This window comes from Natator depressus, chromosome 8 (assembly GCF_965152275.1).
Source record: "Natator depressus isolate rNatDep1 chromosome 8, rNatDep2.hap1, whole genome shotgun sequence".
In the NCBI taxonomy this organism is placed as follows: domain Eukaryota; kingdom Metazoa; phylum Chordata; order Testudines; family Cheloniidae; genus Natator; species Natator depressus.
The window spans coordinates 94,212,937-94,233,617 of NC_134241.1; the positions used below are offsets into that span (position 1 = coordinate 94,212,937).

Here is a 20,681-nt window from a genome sequence, read left to right on the forward strand (position 1 = left end):
CAGGAATACAGCCCCATAAAGTAAGGGAGAAATTATATCTACCCCTAGCACCATCTTAAATAATTCCTCTTAAAATCTGAACTGACATCTATCTACCCAGGCCATCTACACGTTTTCAAAAGTGACTTAGGAGCCTTTGTCCCACTGAAAGTCAGGCACTTAGGGACTATTAATATTAATATTATTAAAATATTTTTTCCAAAACGGCGTTACAAAAGTGACACCCCAGCCAAACTAGCGGTAAAGCTACAGCAGTGTAAACATTTCTGAGCATGGTCAGCTTTGCAGTTGGGAATGCAGCCTCTAGCCCCGTGGCAGTGTCTCCCACGGGCAGCGAGGGATGCGCTCATTATTTGAAACATTTAAATTCACTGCACAAAGCCCACAGTAAATGTAAGGAGCTATGGAGAATAATCGTGAACTGTCAGGAGGATGGACTTCGTGACCTATAGCTGGTCTCTTCCTTCTCTTAATTGATATGATTCTGGAATATCACAGCTATGGGGGAGGATGGGTGTTTGACAGGGTTCCAAAGCAGGATTGGTCCTGCTTGACTGTCACTTACCCTGAGCAGGGAGAGTAACCAAGCTGTTCAGCAATGTGTGGGACACTAAATCCAAACTTGCAGGTAAGAGTCGTCATTTCAGATGCCCATAGGTCAGGCAGCCATTTGAGTCTCCTAGTAACTGAGGTATGGCTTGCTAAACACTGTGAATTTTGCGCAGCTGCTGCCAGAGCCCTGTATCCTGAACCTGAGTACATGATGAATCATGCTGCTGCTGCAGGACAGGGTTTCTTTTTGGGTTTTTTTGTTTTGTTTGTTGTTTTTTTTACAGTTTCCTGTCGTTTGGGCTGTAAAATGCGGTTGCATTCCTGACTATTGCATATATGGCTTGAGTTAAAGTAGAGCATTAATCCTTTGGATAGCAAGTCAGGCCTCATGCCTTTAATATGCATCTCACCTACTGCTAATGTTGTCGTGATTAACTGTGGAGTTCTAAGGTAGGGGGGAATGATGGTATCTGCTGCTATGGAAAATGCCTCTTTAATCTCTGCAGTGTTTTCTGATAGACTGGTTGAAGGTTCTTTGATACATTCCTGCACTTACTTTGAAGGATTCCAGAGTTTCTCTAATAAAGAATTTTAGTGATTTAATTTTCCCAGTTGGCATCTTAGAATTCTATCTTTTAAAAGGGGGGCTAGGTTCTATTTTTCTACCCAATAAAATATACAATTTCAGAACTCTCTCTAATGATGGCAAATCACATTTTGGGTACCCTCTTTTATGTTGGAATGTGTATCTAGAGAAATATCATTTAAAATGTGGGATGCCTTGCTTTAGCGAAGTATAAATTGTAGATAACTTGTTGTGTTGATACTTTACCTTGTTATGCTATTCTTCATTATTCTCCCCACTCCCAGAGGTACTTAAAAATGTTTTTAAAAATAAAAAAAAACCATTATCTGAAAGTATGCATCTCATAAAACATGATCCATTTGTGCTAAATTACTCTTGAAACATAAATTGACACACACATGCAACTGTGATCGCTTGTGCAATTTTCCATGTTTAATATTTTACAAGAAGGTTGAGAAGTTGAGCTCATGAAAGATAGAGTGGAAATAATCTCATCAGCAACAACAAAACACTTCTATTATCTATTGGTATAGATTTGTCTCTTAAAAATATATTTCTCATAGTCTATCTAGTTGAGGCCACGGTAATGAGCCGTGCTGACAGAAATGGACTAGAACACCTACAGGTACCTGTAATTGTCTTCCCAGACCACTGAGATAAGTCTTTTTCAGAAGTACCTGAGAGAAGATAAAGCAACTTGTGTCAAGCAATGAGTTAAACATTGTTTCCCAAAGTGTGGGGGGAGACTGGGCAGGTTGTTTCCCGAAGTCTCCTCTTTCATTTAAAAAAGTTTCTAGCTGTTATGATTGTGAAGAAAACTTTCAAAAAGTGAATAGAGCAAAAGCGATGTAGACTCAAGCAGATCTCTATCGAGAACTTGAAATGATGTCTGAGTTGCAGACCGCCCCATTCGTTCCATTGGGTGCTAAGTCAGATGCCGATGTGTCAAATGTCAGCATAATTAACTATTCACTGCTCATCAACATATGTAAGAAAGAATAGGAATTATGTTCAGAACATTTACCCCAGCCCATCTCAAAGTGGGGATGACCCAAAGAACTAGCCAGAGTAGGGCTGCTGGGAGGGGAAATGAGTTTAATTTTTCTGAAAAGGGGCACAGCTGTCACAAGTTTGGGAAATAGTGGGCTAAACCGTCTAAAAGAGATATTGAAATAATCACAAAGTTCAGCTCTCACTTGCTCAGAAGCACTTGTTTTTTTCCCTCTTAATACGGAGTGAAATCCCTGATAATCAGTCTTGTACCTGAACAAGCATTTTTAAAAAAATCAGGATTTTTTTTGTGGGGGTCTGGCCCCGTCCTATTAGACAAGTTTAGGTAATGTATGTTGAACATCCCAATAGAAGTGTTGGCTCCCCTGATTGGAGCCAGTTCATCGTCTCATTAAAGCATTCCATATTGCTGAACCGTTGTGATCAGTCAGATGAGTTCACTGATAGATTTATAACCAAAAGAACAATTGTCTTGTCTTTTTTTTTTAAACTAGGAAAATAAAGACCCAACAGGCACTCTTGGTTGAAATGCAATTCTCCTTGGTTGTAGAACATCTGCAAATATTTAGAGAGAACATCCAGACGTTCTGGTTTTTTTTGAATAAGAGGTACGAAATGAATCTTAAGCGGTGCTGTAAAAGCTGGAAGGGATTGGGATGTAGGAGAGCAGAAGAAAATAGAATGGAAGGCTGCAGTTTAATTTGAGCACAATGGATTTAGTGGCCTCAGGGTAGCAGACAGGAAGTAGCTAACATTTTCAGATGCTGCTTGTTGTTGCCGTTTGAAAACATCCAGCTCCTCCCATGCTGCATAACAAGTTGAAAGAGCATGCAGCGTTTGCCGAGATGTTTGCATAAACTGTACATCTGCAGTTATATTATCCAGAAGTAGCTGTCATGAGCATTACTATTGAACAATAATGCGGCCATGAGGATTTGATTTACTGCCATGTGCTGCTTGCCAACAAAATGTTTCACAAAGTCTTGAATTTCCTGGGAGTATGTTACAATTTCTCGCGTGCTTGCAGCTTGCACAGGGCCGTTACTGTCTGTCTGTCTATTGTGGAGTGCATGGGGGAGAGGGGGCGAAGATTTGGAGTTTCTTGGAAAGGACTCAGTTAACCGCTGCTGCTCTTTATGCTGAGCTGTATTTTGGCAAATTGTGAACTTTTTGGAGATTAAGCAAGCTGTACCAGAAAAAAGGACTGTCTGTTTGGAAGCGTGCAGACAGATCCCAGTCCAAGACCAGCTTTTCTTCAGAGGAATTCAGAAATGTGCTGTTGTGAATTGCAATGATCTACTTGCTGATCAGTCGTACTTAAGGGCAGAGATTGATCTCTCCCCTTTTAATTAACACCGGCAGGTAGGGCAGAAACATTCTAATGCTTTTCCATGTAATTTGGGTGGGAGGTGACACACGTGTCAGACTGCGCGCTTGCTTCATGCATGCAAGTGTCGCTTTTAACCTCTGCTGCTTAGTCCCAGGTGGTTGTTCTCATGTAACACTTCAGCAGGGGAAAAGCCCGGGCTAGTTGAGCGTGAGCGGAATATACCTTCACGCAGCTGTTCCATTAGGAACGGAAGGGTCAAAAGATGAAAGCCCCAAGCAATGGCCAATTCCAAATTGAGGCATGGATGTTTTCAAATATCTGAGTGTCGAACTCCTTTTCCAGGTGGCTTAAATGGTACCTGAAACTGTTCTCAAACACAACTGTAAGCAGTCTGTGCCCTCATCTAGCTCCTTTTAAACCATATGACAAGGCTTGTTAGAAGAAGGTAGACAGCATCTTAAGGGGAAAAGCACCCAGTCCACAGTTGATGCATTTCAGTCTCAAAAAATCCCAAGATGCACTTCCAATTTGAAGGCGGGGTGGGGTATTCATTCTCTGTCAAATTGCTGATGTTTTATGCTGAAACACTTATTCTGTGGAATAGATTTCCTGGTCTTAAAGCTTTAATCATAGCTCCAAAATTTCAGTCTGCTTTACAACAATGCCCTAAATGTATGTTAACCACACCTACTTGCATGCTGGTGTATGGAAAACTCTTCTTCGGCAGAAGCTGAGTCACGGCTGCATTGTGGGTGCTTAACTCTGCTGTGATGAAAGTGCAGCTTTATTTGTCAGGGCAATTTAATGATGGGTGTGTTTTGAAACTCTTGCTGTGCATTACTGTTCTCTGCACAGCTTCAGCAGTGCTGTTCTCCTATGCCACTTCCAGTTCTTCTCCACGCTGTCGTTGAACCCAGGCTGAAATGTTCTTGCCGATAACAGCTTTAGCCACAGACGGGGTGTCACAGATTCTATTGAAATCAGTGTTCAGGCAGGACATTGACTATTCTCAATTCTTCTCTGAGATCTTTCCATTTTTGGAGGGATGTAACTGACCATTTGGGCATGTGTGTTCACTGGCTAGAAGTTTCTTGAAAGTCGTTAATTAAAAGTCGCTGGCTACCTTGATTTTTCCAAAAAGAGGTACTCACATTTTGGGGAAGCCACTGGATTTCCTGTAGCAGTTCCCTAACCATGCTTTTAGGAATGATAATGATCTTTACTACTTTTTTTATCCCTCTGATGCCTTGTGCAATTAACAGTAGACCATTCTGCTCTGAAACTGAAGTCCATTTAAGATCAAGGCAGAAGGTGTTACTGCGATGCGTGGCAAAATGAGAAATCCATCTTTTAGCCTTATTTTAAAAAGCAGCTTAACTGTAACGGTTAATGACTTTCATTGGTCTCTCCCCGGACATAGATAGAAGAAGCTAGGGTGACCAGATGTCCCGATTTTATAGGGACAGTCCCAGTTTTTGGGTCTTTTTCTTATATAGGCTCCTATGACCGCCCCCCTCCCCCCCCGACTCCCTGTGCTGATTTTTCACACTTGCTGTCTGGTCACCCTAGAAGAAGCAGTACCTCCTGGTGGTAGGGGAAACTGTCATATTTCGTCATAGTCTTCTTACTCCATTCCCGTCAGAGCAGCAGTATACCTGGTGTACTCTGAAACCATTCTTAGGGTATGTCTGCACTACAAAATTAGGTCGAATTTATGGAAGTTGGTTTTTTAGAAATCGGTTTTATATATTCGAGTGTGTGTGTGTCCCCACAGAAAATGCTCTAAGCGCATTAAGTGCATTAACTCGGTGGAGTGCTTCCACAGTACTGAGGCTAGAGTCGACTTCCGGAGCGTTGCACTGTGGGTAGCTATCCCACAGTTCCCGCAGTCTCCGCTGCCCATTGGAATTCTGGGTTGAGATCCCAATGCCTGACGGGGCTAAAACATTGTCGCGGGTGGTTCTGGGTACATATCGCCAGGCCCCCGTTCCCTCCCTCCCTCCATGAAAGCAAGGGCAGACAATTGTTTCGCACCTTTTTTCCTGAATTACCTGTGCAGACGCCATACCACGGCAAGCATGGAGCCCGCTCAGCTCACTGTCACTGTATGTCTCCTGGGTGCTGGCAGACGTGGTACTGCATTGCTACACAGCAGCAGCAACCCATTGCCTTGTGGCAGCAGATGGTGCAATAGGACTGGTAGCCGTCATCGTCATGTCTGAGATGCTCCTGGCCACGTCGGCCAGGAGCGCCTGGGCAGACATGGGCGCAGGGACTAAATTTGGAGTGACTTGATCAAGTCACTCTCTTTAGTCCTGCAGTCAGTCCTATTGAACCATCTTATGGTGAGCAGGCAGGCGATATGGATTGCTAGCAGTCCTATTGCATCATCTTCTGCCGGGCAGGCAAGAGATGAGGATGGCTAGCAGTCCTACTGCACCGTCTTCTGCCGAGCAGCCATGAGATGTGGATGGCATGCAGTCCTTCTGCACCGTCTGCTGCCAGCCAAAGATGGAAAAGATAGATGGAGTGTATCAAAACAAGAAATAGACCAGATTTGTTTTGTACTCATTTGCTTCCCCCTCTCCCCCGTCTAGGGGACTCATTCCTCTAGGTCACACTGCAGTCACTCACAGAGAAGGTGCAGCGAGGTAAATCTAGCCATGTATCAATCAGAGGCCAGACTAACCTCCTTGTTCCAATAACTTAGGTGCACCATTTTTTATTGGAACCCTCCGTGAAGTCCTGCCTGAAATACTCCTTGATGTAAAGCCACCCCCTTTGTTGATTGTAGCTCCCTGAAGCCAACCCTGTAAGCCGTGTTGTCAGTCGCCCCTCCCTCCGTCAGAGCAACGGCAGACAATCGTTCCGCGCCTTTTTTCTGTGCGGACGCCATACCAAGGCAAGCATGGAGGCTGCTCAGCTCACTTTGGCAATTAGGAGCACATTAAACACCACACGCATTATCCAGCAGTATATGCAGCACCAGAACCTGGCAGAGCGATACCGGGCGAGGAGGCGACATCAGCGCGGTTGCGTGAGTGATGAGGATGTGGACACAGATTTCTCTGAAAGCATGGGCCCTGCCAATGCATGCATCATGGTGCTCATGGGGCAGGTTCATGCTGTGGAAAGCCGATTCTGGGCTCGGGAAACAAGCACAGACTGGTGGGACCACATAGTGTTGCAGGTCTGGGACGATTCCCAGTGGCTGCGAAACTTTCGCATGCGTAAGGGCACTTTCATGGAACTTTGTGACTTGATTTCCCCCGCCCTGAAGCACATGAATGCCAAGATGAGAGCAGCTCTCACAGTTGAGAAGCGAGTGGCGATAGCCCTGTGGAAGCTTGCAACGCCAGACAGCTACCGGTCAGTTGGGAATCAATTTGGAGTGGGCAAATCTACTGTGGGGGCTGCTGTGATGCAAGTAGCCCACGCAATCAAAGATCTGCTGATATCAAGGGTAGTGACCCTGGGAAATGTGCAGGTCATAGGGGATGGCTTTGCTGCAATGGGATTCCCTAACTGTGGTGGGGCCATGGACAGAACCCATATCCCTATCTTGGCACCGGAGCACCAAGCCGGCAAGTACATAAACCGCAAGGGGTACTTTTCAATAGTGCTGCAAGCTCTGGTGGATCACAAGGGACGTTTCACCAACATCAACGTGGGATGGCCGGGAAAGGTACATGACGCTCGCATCTTCAGGAACTCTGGTCTGTTGCAAAAGCTGCAGGAAGGGACTTTATTCCCAGATGAGGAAATAACTGTTGGGGACGTTGAAATGCCTATATGTATCCTTGGGGACCCAGCCTACCCCTTAATGCCATGGCTCATGAAGCCGTACACAGGCAGCCTGGACAGTAGTCAGGAGCTGTTCAACTACAGGCTGAGCAAGTGCAGAATGGTGGTAGAATGTGCATTTGGATGTTTAAAGGCGCGCTGGCGCAGTTTACTGACTCGCGTAGACCTCAGCGAAACCAATATTCCCGCTGTTATTACTGCTTGCTGTGTGCTCCACAATATCTGTGAGAGTAAGGGGGAGACGTTTATGGCGGGGTGGGAGGTTGAGGCAAATCGCCTGGCTGCTGGTTACACGCAGCCAGACACCAGGGCGGTTAGAAGAGCACAGGAGGGCGCGGTACACATCAGAGAAGCTTTGAAAACCAGTTTCATGACTGGCCAGGCTACGGTGTGAAAGTTCTCTTTGTTTCTCCTTGATGAAACCCCCCGCCCCTTGGTTCACTCTACTTCCCTGTAAGCTAACCACCCTCCCCTCCTCCCTTCGATCACCGCTTGCAGAGGCAATAAAGTCATTGTTGCTTCACATTCATGCATTCTTTATTCATTCATCACACAAATAGGGGGATGACTACCAAGGTAGCCCAGGAGGGGTGGTGGAGGAGGGAAGGAAAATGCCACACAGCACTTTAAAAGTTTACAACTTTAAAATTTATTGAATGCCAACGTTCTTTTTTTGGGGGCAATCCTCTGTGGCGGAGTGGCTGGTTGGCCGGTGGCCCCCCCACCGCGTTCTTGGGCGTCTGGGTGTGGAGGCTATGGAACTTGGGGAGGAGGGCGGTTGGTTACACAGGGGCTGTAGTGGCAGTCTGTGCTCCAGCTGCCTTTGCTGCAGCTCAACCATACACTGGAGCATACTGGTTTGGTCCTCCAGCAGCCTCAGCACTGAATCCTGCCTCCTCTCATCACGCTGCCGCCACATTTGAGCTTCAGCCCTGTCTTCAGCCTGCCACTTACTCTCTTCAGCCCGCCACCTCTCCTCCCGGTCATTTTGTGCTTCCTGCACTCTGACATTATTTGCCTCCACGCATTCGTCTGTGCTCTGTCAGTGTGGGAGGACAGCATGAGCTCAGAGAACATTTCATCACGAGTGTGTTTTTTTTTTTTCTTTCTAATCTTCACTAGCCTCTGGGAAGGAGAAGATCCTGTGATCATTGAAACACATGCAGCTGGTGGAGGAAAAAAAAAAGGGACAGCGGTATTTAAAAAGACATATTTTATAAAACAGTGGCTACAGTCTTTCAGGGTAAACCTTGCTGTTAACATTACATACATAGCACATGTGCTTTCGTTACAAGGTCGCATTTTGCCTCCCCCCACCGCGTGGCTACCCCCTCAACCCTCCCCCCTCCCCGTGGCTAACAGCGGGGAACATTTCTGTTCAGCCACAGGCAAACAGCCCAGCAGGAATGGGCTCCTCTGAGTGTCCCCTGAAGAAAAGCACTCTATTTCAACCAGGTGACCATGAATGATATCTCACTCTCCTGAGGATAACACAGAGAGATAAAGAACGGATGTTGTTTGAACACCAGCAAACATACACTGCAATGCTTTGTTGTACAATGATTCCCGAGTACGTGTTACTGGCCTGGAGTGGTAAAGTGTCCTACCATGAAGGACGCAATAAGGCTGCACTCCCCAGAAACCTTTTGCAAAGGTTTGGGAGTACATCCAGGAGAGCCGCGAATGCCAGGGCAAATTATAATCCTTTCACATGCTTGCTTTTAAACCATGTATAGTATTTTAAAAGATACACTCACCGGAGGTCCCTTCTCCGCCTGCCGGGTCCAGGAGGCAGCCTTGGGTGGGTTCGGGGGGTACTGGCTCCGGGTCCAGGGTGAGAAACAGTTCCTGGCTGTCGGGAAAACCGGTTTCTCCGCTTGCTTGCTGTGAGCTATCTACAACCTCATCTTCTTCGTCCCCAAAACCTGCTTCCGTGTTGCCTCCATCTCCATTGAAGGAGTCAAACAACACGGCTGAGGTAGTGGTGGCTGAACCCCCTAAAATGGCATGCAGCTCATCATAGAAGCGGCATGTTTGGGGCTCTGACCCGGAGCGGCCGTTCACCCCTCTGGTTTTCTGGTTGGCTTGCCTCAGATCCTTAAATTTCACGCGGCACTGCTTTGGGTCCCTGTTATGGCCTCTGTCCTTCATGCCCTGGGAGGTTTTGGTATTTCAGAAACTGGAACAGAGTTCTGATAGCATGAATTCCTCTCCCCATACAGCAATCGGATCCCGTACCTCCCGTTCAGTCCATGCTGGAGCTCTTTTGCAATTCTGGGACTCCATCATGGTCACCTCTGCTGATGAGCTCTGCATGGTCACCTGCAGCTTGCCACGCTGGCCAAACAGGAAATGAGATTCAAAAGTTCGCAGTTCTTTTCCTGTCTACCTGGCCAGTGCATTTGAGTTGAGAGTGCTGTCCAGAGCAGTCACAATGGAGCACTCTGGGATAGCTCCCGGAGGCCAATACCATCTAATTATGTCCACAGTACCCCAAATTCGACCCGGCAAGGCCGATTTAAGCACTAATCCACTTGTCAGGGGTGGAGTAAGGAAATGATTTTAAGAGCCCTTTAAGTCAAAATAAAGGTCTTCATTGTGTGGACGGGTGCAGGTTTACATCGATTTAACGCTGCTAAATTCGACCTAAAGTCCTAGTGTAGACCAGGGCTTACTAAGGTTCCCCTCCAGGTCATGCCAGGTTTATATTGCCTTTTCCTTATGCGACAACCTGCCATACCCCAGAGGTGAAAGCCCCTAGATATGCAGCCAACCCATGTAACTCGTGTGTGAGACCATTAGGTTGACATAGACACTTGCCATAGCTAGGTTAAGCACCAATGCAAAGGAATTGTATCTGCTCAGTTTGGTAATTCTCCAGGGTGTGTCAGCTGGTGGGAGAGGGTGGTTTAGCAGTGCTGTTTCTGAAGCTATGTGGCTCTTGGGATAAGCCCTCTGCTCTCAAGTAATCCCCCCCCCCCACCCCCGAAAACAAGGTTCTTGTTGGGTTTTTTCCCCTGTCAATTCCTGCAACCCAGCTTGGCTTCTTGGAATGAAGAGAACCTTCATGGAAGGACTTTAAGGAAGACTAGTGACCCCTCCACCCCCAGCCTTTCCTGGCGTGTTCGGCGCAGGGCTCTTAATTTGGAGTGCAGTGCTTGTGAGCACCAAAGGATTCCCCAAGCACTTACCGCCCCATTGGCACACCACCAGGTCTGCACTGCCTCCTGGTGTGCTGGACAGCAAGGCAGTCTTCACACTGGGTGCTGGCCCGTATCCCCTTCAGTAATGGCCTTTCCTGCAAGCCAGCCTCTCTCTCCCTCTCCCCTTCCTCCCCCCTTTTGCTGACAGATGGGTTGGAACTCCCTTGGGGACTGCAGCAAAACAGTGCCTGTCTGCTCCCCCTGCAGAGCCTGAATCCAGCCGCAGAGCCTGCAGGCATGTTGCAGTACAGGGCAGAGACTCCCTCGCAGGGAGTCCAGCATCAAACCATGTGCTCTTCTGGATAGAGCAAGCCCGGGTTATATCATGGTTCCTTGATGCTTCCTGATCTCAGCTCCTGCTGCCGCCTTGGACTTACTGAGTCCCATACAGGTTCTGGTATCAGCGAGGCCCCAACAGACACTGCCTCTCCTTTTCCCCAGGAGTTACCTTAGGATCCCCCTAAAGAAAGCCTTTTGCACAAGGTCCGAGAAGGTGCTCACTGAGGTTAGTCTCATCACTGTGCCACGCTCCCTCCCCTGCTGAAGTCATTGGTTGCATCCTGATATCTCTCACTGTGTGTAGCTGTCAGTTGCCTCCTGATTAGGTCACCCGGGGAGCCAGAATCTCTCTAAGTGGTGCCACTGGCCCTTACTAATGCTCCTTTCAAACAGCCATCCTTGGTGTCTGTTTCCTGACTCGCCAGATCCTTTCACCTGCCTTGCTGCTTGGTCAGAGGGTTAAGCGAGCTGGGTTCCTTTTTATTGCATTTTTGTAGACCTGTAGTTACAACTCTCTCTGGCTGGGCAGGTTTGCATGACAGCCCGAGACTGTGCTTGGCGTAGAACACTGAGCTCCTCCTAAAGCAGTCAACGGGAAAAGGAACTATCCGTCATGAGCCTTTATGCCACTTAAAAATGCACTTTCATTCTCAGGAAGCAGTCTGGTTAATAATTTCTATCTGAACCATTCTCATCTGTGGAGGAAGGTGTAATGCCTTGCTCATGGCGTTGGGCAGTCTCATGAAAGCGGCTACATTCTCTCGCTTCGCCACAGCAAACAAACGATCCCATTCCCCAGGTAGATGAATCAGCACACCAGGAAATGCTGTAGAGATTGGGGTTCATTCTGCCAAAGATGCAAGGTATTGGATGGAGAAACATCAGCCTTCTTAGCAGTCTTATAGGTTTCTTCCCAACTTGTGGTCAATTCCTTCTTTCCCAGAGTGTTACAAAATTGAGTTGGTCTTTTCTCTTTGGATACAGTATTTGGGCAACAGGCCCATCTCTCTGTTCTGCGTATGTTTTTCAGGATGAAGAGGGAGTGGTGTGTAATCTATAAATAGAGAGAGAATACTTCTTGTGGGAAATGGCCATTTTTGAGCTCAAAGCTACCTGAATGTACATCATAAAGGATCTCTTTAATCTTGAGGCAGTTTTAACTAGCAAGGGTTTCTCTGTGGTGTCTTTCATTTGACCCACAATCACCTTTTTCTTTTATTTGTAGTGACTATTGTTTTACTTACTCACTAAGCTCCAGTCCTGCAATTTGCAGCATGTTGAGTGGACTTCATAGACTCCAGTGGAGTTCTTCACAGGCTCAACAGTCCATCTGCATGTTGTCAATTGCAGGATCCGGGGCCAAATTTACTTTCTTCACATGGTTGGTGGGTGGTGATCACACTGGCAGCTTCCCTGGAGGTCTGACTTCTGTCTAGCATAGTGGATCCATCACAGAAGAAAGGCAGAATGAGATTTATTTATTTTTTTTGCATGTGACTGATTTCTCCTAGTGAGATCCACTACTCTGGACAGACTCCATTCCCTGTGCTTGTCTAGTAGGTATTCAGTAGATAGTTGGTTTATTATGGGATTTTTCTCTTCTTTCAGTTCAGGAAGGGAACGTTTAAAAGGGCCTGAAATGTCCCAGTGAAATAAACAAAATGATTGGGGTTCAGATTGCGATGATTCTAACTTTGTCTCCTCTGCTTTGGAAGGATTTCTTCGGGGAGGGGGTGACATCAGTTCTGCAAACATGCCAGCAGGGGGAAATATTCAGAGGGTTTTTTTGAAGTGGTGGTGGGGCATGGTGGGGTGTTGCAACTCTGAGTTAATACTTCTGCCAAGAATAGTGAATCTAGGAGGGGTAAGAGAACTATTCTTGCCTTACTGTACTAGTTATAAATTACAAGGTAGTACTAGTTATGTATGTCCTCTTAATGCAACAGATTCATTTATATGAGCATATAAACTAAACATGGAAGATTGACAGAGGGCTGTTCTGTTTTAATCTTTGTGGTTGTGTCTTTCTGTGTAACACAAAAAAAATTCCTCTTACTTTATTTAGGTTGCACTCAAGTTTCTGTAGTACAAAAGACTTGCAGGTGCAAATGTCCTGCCTTCATTAACTTCCCCTCCCTTTTTAATTTATGTGATTTCAATTTTTCTTCCCTGTACTGTTAATTAGGGGACCCCTCTAATCAGTACCATTATCACAGTGGTATTCATGTTTAGGAAAGCTGCTAAACAAATGCTTGCAAAATTGCTAAATGGCTAATTAATGTCTGTTAATTAAGAAAATTGCTCATGGTAACAAACCATGCCATTGCTGGCAGCAGCTAGAAGGCGAACACTTGTTGAAATTAGTAATGTGGCAGGTATAGAACATCTGCTGCTGTGCTTTTCCTGAAGTGTGTGGCTGCTTCACATAACATACTTACAAGGCTTATTTGCTTTCTATACCAATTACAAGTTCTTGGACTTGAAATTATTTTATTTTTTTTTTACATTAACATGCATCAGTGTATTCTTGCTCAGAGCTCACATTTTCCAAGCAAACTTTCTTTTCATGCTTTAAAGGGGGCGGGGGGGGAATTGGTGTTCAACCCCAAAATGTCAGAAACTGCTGTCTTGTGGTGTTAAAAGCTACATGAACTAACCTTTCTTTTTTCCCCCAGACATGTTTAGTATCGCTTTACTCAAAAGAAACTTTACTTGCATCATTTAGGTGATTCGTCTTGGGGAAGGATATTGCATCTTTAAGGGTAACAACACAGCCCTGCATGTAGAAATGGGTTGGAGTTCTGCCATCCATTTATTGGAGCTAAACTAGGCTTCAACTTAAATATCCGGCACAAACATGGGATGTGTTTCTAAGCAAGATCTTTGCCTCGACACTATTTTTAATACCTTGTATTAACCATTTGACCCACAAATCAAAAGGAAGCCCTTTAAGGTGTTCCTTACCTTCAGGAAGGTGTGGGAGGGTAGTGGAGAAGACTTTTTTTTCTCTCCATACACACACTTTTTTAAAGCGTATCCAAATGTATTTGTCATTGCAGACTGGTTGAATTCTAAACCATTTACTGTAAGGTTGCTGGTGTGCTTTGACAGATGTTCTGTTTTTTTTTATTAATTTTTTTTGCATATATCATTATTCGTTGTTCTTTCATTACAAATGAATAGAAACTCAGCTAAAACGAGACTGGCCTCCCTACAAACAGATCCACCAGTAAATCCTTTTTAGCTCTTTCTGCGCTTTCATGTGCTAATCTATAACCTCCTTCTACTGTCTGACCTCACAGGGACCACCTGGTTCTCAGCCCTCGCCACACGCACAGCCTCCACCTCACAATCCTAACAGCATGATGGGACCCCACAGTCAGGTAAAGACACTAGAAATATGTAGGCCACTGATAACGGGGCTTGCGTTCTATTTTGCTCTTTAAGCTTGTTGGGTCTCATTGTCAGCTGATGTGAATCAGCATAACTCCTTTGATCCTCATGGAGCTTCACTGATTTACGCCAGCTGGGGATCTGATCCTCAAATTTATTCTTCCAACATCATGCCAGCGCCAATATGAAATGTTTGTTTCCTTTTGATTTTGTATGTTCAGTTGACAATGGATTAGAAAGTCCATTTGTAAGTTTCAAATATACATAGCTGTGATAGTGTGAGAATTTTGTTAATTTGTGTTGTTTTTTTTTTAAATTGCATTCATAGCACTGATATGAATATATGGTTTAAGTGCTTGGCTTTTGGTTCTTGGCATTGGGTTTTTTTGCTTCATTTACCAATTTTCTTTTTCACTTGGAAAGTGTCTAATGGTCAGGGTCTCCCATGCACTAATTTTAGCAGCCTTATGTAGTACTGTCCAAGTATGTTAAACCATCTCTCCAACAAAAATAAATCTGTGAAAAATACAAAAATGGAGTGTGAAGATCTGTTTTTACCAACTCGTTTTTAAAAAAGAGATTTCTCCAGAAAAATGTGTAGATTGTAACCAGAGTCTGTATGGAATGTAGTAATTCTCTTTCTCTCCATGCTGTGAGTGCATCCTGTCATTGAACTAATTTCATGTAATTACAGCCTTTTATGTCACCGCGATATGCAGGAGGTCCCCGGCCCCCCATCAGAATGGGAAACCAGGTATTGTATTTCCTTCCTCTGTTATCTGAGTTAAATTGGGGATTTTAAACTGAAACTTTTTTGGCAGTGGGGGGAAAACCAGACTTCCTAAGAGCTGAAGGTTTCTTATATTCTTAGACAACTTTGTGGTATCTGTCATTCAAATAACATTAACTCACTGATTAACAAATTCCATCAAAACATTTTCTCCACTTTCCATGAGGGTTTGTAATGCATTGACTCTCAAGAAACCATTTGCTGGTAGAAACTCCATCACATAAATGTAAATATCAGGACCTGGCATAGGAAGTGTGTTCTCTCCACTGCCAACAGCTTCTTCTCTATCAAGAGAGCTTCCATGTAATACGCAGTTCTGAGTTCTCCTTTATAATCGCACAACTTCTTGGTTTTCCCTGTCTCCCATGATATCAGCTGATATAAACAAAGTTGTGCTATGCGACTGATGGTTTACAACAAAGCTAGCTTAAAATATGAATTTTCCCTGGAATCTTTAAAAATGAAAGTGATGCATAGGGTGATGCTGTTAGAGAAATGATCCGTCAGAACACTTAGATCAGCTGCAGGGTTACATTTTAGTTGTGCTTGTCCTTTTCCTTATGGCAGCTTAAAAGAAAATGGGGTTTTGTTCATATAATTATGAACATAGCCTGTTTATGTGCAGGAGTTTTAAGATTGTGGCATTTCGCTGTAATTTATCCTGCTGAAGCATATGCTAAGAATTTAACCAATTACTTTCCTTCAGTTTCTTTTTAGCAAAAGGTGTAGCACAAAGTACATCAGAAAAATAGTTACCTACTTAGTTTCTATTCCAATAAGATGTCACTTTACTGTTAACAAAGGAAGACATTTTAAAATAAACCTTGTAACTCTTGTTAGTGCATTACGCTGTCTGTTAAACAAAACACTGTTTTATGAATATGATTTAGAAAACGCCATTTAATTTTTAATACTTTGCTATGACTTTTTTCCCCCAGTAGTAAGTGGCTCTTTTTACTTTCGGTCACCAGAACTCTCACTCAAATGGTGCACATGCATTCTTTCTGTTTGAAACATTTAGGCATCCATTTTTTCCCTGTATCTCTGTTTAGCTGTCTGATTGGAAGAAAAACGTGTGAAAGAGAAATCCGTCTTACAGCCAACAAGCTTGTCAGTTACAAGAGACCGATTTGGTACCCAAAGTGTTGGGTTGGTAGAGATAAACATCGATTATCTTACCAAGTACTCAATAAGATGAAACTTCTTATAATGCACGGAAACCAGTATAAACTCTTAACTCCAGCTTTTCCCTGTGCTGTGAGGAATCTTTAAAAATAAAAACAAAAAAGCCTGTCCTGGACAGTGTGTTTCTTTTGGGGTTATAGGGAGCGAATGGGGAGGATTTGAGGAAGGAAGGTCCACCCGGCTTTACACAACTTCTTCATCTTCTCTGAATTCTCATCCTCATTAGTGCTGGTGAAATCTCACAGCCCTGCAATGAGAAACCTGCACATGGAAAATGACACTGATTAGGCAGCTCCATGTAACTTTTTTTTGGAGTGCTTTACAATGGAGGACCTCCCCCTAGTTAAGACCTTAATCTCATGCTCTCTGGTGCCTGGCACGGTGGGTTCAGGGAAGAGGACTGAAGTCAAGTGGCTAAGCACATCTTTCACCTAAAGATGGAAGACCAGAGGATGAGATCAGCTGCTTGACACCCTGCTAGGACTATTGATGATGTCCCACCAGTTGAGAATGGCTACACGATAATTTTCTCACATGTGCATGCATCAGAGTGCACAGGTGTGTTCAGATTTTCCTTAGTTAGAGGTTCTAGCTTCCAGCTAGAGGTTCTAGCTTCTGCCTAGTGCAGGAAAACAGGAAAGTGAAACAGACAAGTCAATCTGTGCTGTCCAGGCCTGGTGAAATGCAGAAAGACAACTCTCTTTTGTAAAGGGCAGTTTTACAATGTCCCTTTAAATCAGGCTTGCAAGAAGTCCCAAGCTCTTGCTGCTGAAATAAGGACAGCACAAGGAAAATGCTGGACTATCTGTAAGTGCTCTGGATATTAGTCTTGTGCAAATTACATGTTGTAGAACGCTATTTTGATTTTTGTCTAATAGCGTCAAGGTGGAGTCGTGGTTTCTTTTGGTCTCAAGTTGCAATGATGTACCGGAAATGTTTGTGAACGGGCATTGTGAGGGATATATTTGTAATGTTGCAACTTCAGAATCTCGGTGTTCTGTGCTTTTTGTTTTTATACACTTGATAATTTAAGTTAATGAGGAGGATAAAACTAATTTGACTTGAAAATAAAAAACCAAAAAAAAAAAAAAAATCCTACTGCATTGAGAAATACTCTCACAGTTTAGCTAGGTTACTGGCTAGATCCAGAGGTGCAAAAACATTACAGCAGGGCCAAATAAACAAGAAATGAGGCAGTAACGATTAGGTGAGAAACACATTAATAGCAATGCAAACCATATATGAAAAGTGTGTTTATTATTTTCCTACTTCTGTCTCCCAAGCTGTAAATCTATAAAGATTTGGAATGAAAACCTTCCCTCTCTTCATGGCATTGATGTGTTGCCTGGCCTGCCTAAACTGACATCCTTCCTTATTGGAGAGTCTCTAAATTTTTACAGCATTATCTATTTCATGTTGGTATTCAAATAAAAGAAAAGCAACAGTGTTTCAAAATTGTTTACAGTTTGCTTCCCCAAGGCATATGGTATCTGTGTTTTTTCCCCCTCTGTATCTGCACTGAGCTGTACGTGGAAGTCCTCTTTTGAACTTTAGATTTGTTGTCCAAGTGGAGTATGACTTTGAAAAAAGAAATACAGTGTTCGGGATACTAGGAAATGAGTAAATATACATTTTTAGTAGTCCTGAGGCCATCTTCATAAGCTATTCAGTAATAATTTTTAAAATCATCTTTGCAGATGAAATGTCTCTTCACTGGCAAATAAATAACTTTAATATATTTACATAGCATATTTGCCAAGTGTATACCTTGAAATTACATTGGCATCAGTATCATTTCACTGAAGTGCTTTGATCAGACATTCTCTCATCCTGACAGCCATGTGGGTCCCCTCCTTCTATTTACTTACAACTAGAAGCTTGGAATTGGACCTTTTAGTACAGTAGTGTGAAGTATTAGAAGAGAACTGCGGGTGTGTTTTTTTTAAAGGCTCTGAAACAAAAGTAGGAGGGTTATGAAAGCGAAGTTGGGCAAATTACAGGGATTTAGAGAAACACGTCATGGGAGATGGCTCCACAGATGTATACAGGTAGGAGCTGTGTGTAAGCAGAGGACGTTACGACAAGTCCCTCGTTTCCCAGAAAATAGACCACGTCACCTGAATTCTTTGTGTTTAAAGCCTTGAATTTAAACTACATATTTTGGTTACATATCTGAGAGCTTATTTTTCTTCTCCCCCCACCTCCTTTTCTTTTTTCCCCCCCAATTTTTCTAGCCTCCGGGGGCTGTTCCTGGTACGCAGCCACTGCTGCCCAATTCAATGGACCCTACACGACAACAAGGTAAACATGCTCAAGGATGCCTGAAGGTGTCTCTCTGTTGGCTTTGGGCCAAACACTGTTACTCTGCTATAATGACTTCATTGATTCTACTCCCAACAGGGCACCCTAACATGGGAGGACCAATGCAAAGGATGAATCCTCCACGAGGGATGGGCCCCATGGGTCCTGGTCCGCAGGTAAACTTAAACTTCTGTCCAGTGCCAAATAACATCTTACGACTTCATAAAGTTTATAAGCAAAACATCATCCAAACAATCTCTAGGGGTTTAAAGAGCTGGGAGTTCTTCTCACATACTCTCCATTAGCACGAATGCATTTTACTTTCGCGCGTTGCAGCTGGAAAGCCTGCATTCCGACAGTAGTATCTTCAGAGCTCAGCATCCTCATTAGGGATATTGCAGAAGCCCCTCTTGCTCATTAGTTGGAGGCAGTGCTGTTTGGCTGTGACCACGTAGTGATGGTGAATGCATTATCCAACTTGCCTTGATAACACTTCAGAAAGGGAGTGCCCACATAAAAAAGTAAGCGATTTATAACGGGAACATAAAGCTTCCCTCTCCTGTATTCTGTTTTTCCCTATCCTATTCTATAGACTATTTCACTTCTCTGGCATTTAAGCCATTCTTTGTTTCCTGGATAAATCTAACGCTTGCCTCTTTCCCCTCTCCCAATTTTACCTTTTAAACTTCAGATTGGGGATTTTCAACGAGGGAAAAATTTGCTGATGAGGTTTAGGGATTTTCCCCCAAAGTGGGATATGCTGAGTGATCTTCTCATGAGCTACAGAAAAATTCTGACACCTTTTTTTTTCCTGTAACTTTTTTCCAAGTATATTTCAGAAGCTCTTGTCCTTTCCCAGGCGATTAACAAACTTGTTAGTTTCCTTTATGGTAGGAGCTAAACATTGGCGTTACTGAAGAATCCTCAGTTTGTTTTTTTTTAGTGTTAGCAGAATATCATTCTCCTCTGAATTTTCACTAGCATGAGTAGTAGCTCGCTGTCCGACAAAATCTTCCGATTCCTGAATGATGCCAAATCCCTCTTTGGTTGCATACATATCAGGGAGTGGGGGAACCAGTCCAATTATGAGTAAATTTTAAATGAAGTAGATCTGGGTTAATCTATTCTGTCTTTGTGTTGATTCCTTTTAACAAGTGAATTTGCATGCTACTGTGTTGACTCACTCCTGTTTGTTTGTTGTGATAGACTTTAAACAACGTACTACCATATATCTCGGATGTAGGTTTATCCTCCCTGACTTCTTGTTTCCTGTGTTGTCTTCAGAGCTGTGTAACTCTGGAATAAATGAATGTGCGTTGCACGGGTTTTCCAGGTGGCTGTTGAGCTAAAGGGGTCTTCTGTGAAGAGAGTTAAGAAATTATTTAACTTATGAAAAACTATTGAATACTGACAAGAAGGGAGAAAAGTTGATTGAATAAAAATGTACATCCCTCTCCTTGGGCATGGGTGTGAAACTCGGTTAGATTCCCCACATCTCAGAAAAAATCCCAAGCATTCTTTGCAGGCAAGCTTAGATTCCAATAGCTTGGTTATACATTTTAATGGTCTGGCACTGTCAGGAACTGGTACAACAAAGCTCTTAATATTCCCACATGTATGATTACAAAAGTCTGCATCTGTTGCACTTGCATCAGCCAAGCAAAAAGTGCCATGAAAGTTCTGGGTGCTCTCAGCAGTTTGGACAAACCAAGGTGATTGCCATGGAACTTGAAAGCTGTTGTATTTTAATCAAACACCGTATAGGTTTTCCCCAGTCCCAGGTGGTATTGAAAGTTGTGAGTGTTAGGGCTTGCTTTCTTATGCTGGGACTATTAGAGCACGTACGTTAGAGAGAGCGCCTTGTTTAATTTTCCTTTGAACAAGTGCAAGCCTGTGAAAATGGACGTGCAGTCTCATCAGCCGGTTGGCATGTTTTTGAGTCTTCCCAAAATGCTCAAGAAGCAGATGCCCAGAAGCTTTAGTGCGTGCAAAAATATTGAACAGGTCACCCTTTTTGTTGTGTGTAATAAATCACTGTGTACACGCTGCACACCCACTACCTTCCCGAAGTGTTTTTTCAAGACCTTCTAAAATATTACTTTATAAGCATTCGTATGGAATACATTTTTATCCAACCAACGGTAACCTGCAGGCATGTACCAGCCACCTGACATTAACTGAAAACCAGTCATCTTTTACAATCTAGCATCATGTTTTAAACTCTTGACTTCCAATCTCTTTTTTTTG

The 20,681-nt window shown here is 43.8% G+C and overlaps 1 protein-coding gene across 4 annotated transcripts in view; it reads left to right on the plus strand.

The window, feature by feature from the left end:
• Positions 1-20,681, plus strand: part of SSBP3 (single stranded DNA binding protein 3) — a 140,462-nt gene that overhangs the window by 105,919 nt on the left and 13,862 nt on the right. For 2 of the 4 annotated variants that reach the window (XM_074961681.1, XM_074961684.1), the window contains exons 6-9: positions 14,068-14,148; positions 14,853-14,912; positions 18,368-18,434; positions 18,534-18,610. In XM_074961681.1, the coding sequence (XP_074817782.1) occupies positions 14,068-14,148; positions 14,853-14,912; positions 18,368-18,434; positions 18,534-18,610 (285 nt within the window). The remainder of the gene's footprint in view (positions 1-14,067; positions 14,149-14,852; positions 14,913-18,367; positions 18,435-18,533; positions 18,611-20,681) is intronic. The other 2 variants (XM_074961682.1, XM_074961683.1) reach the window with 1 other exon arrangement.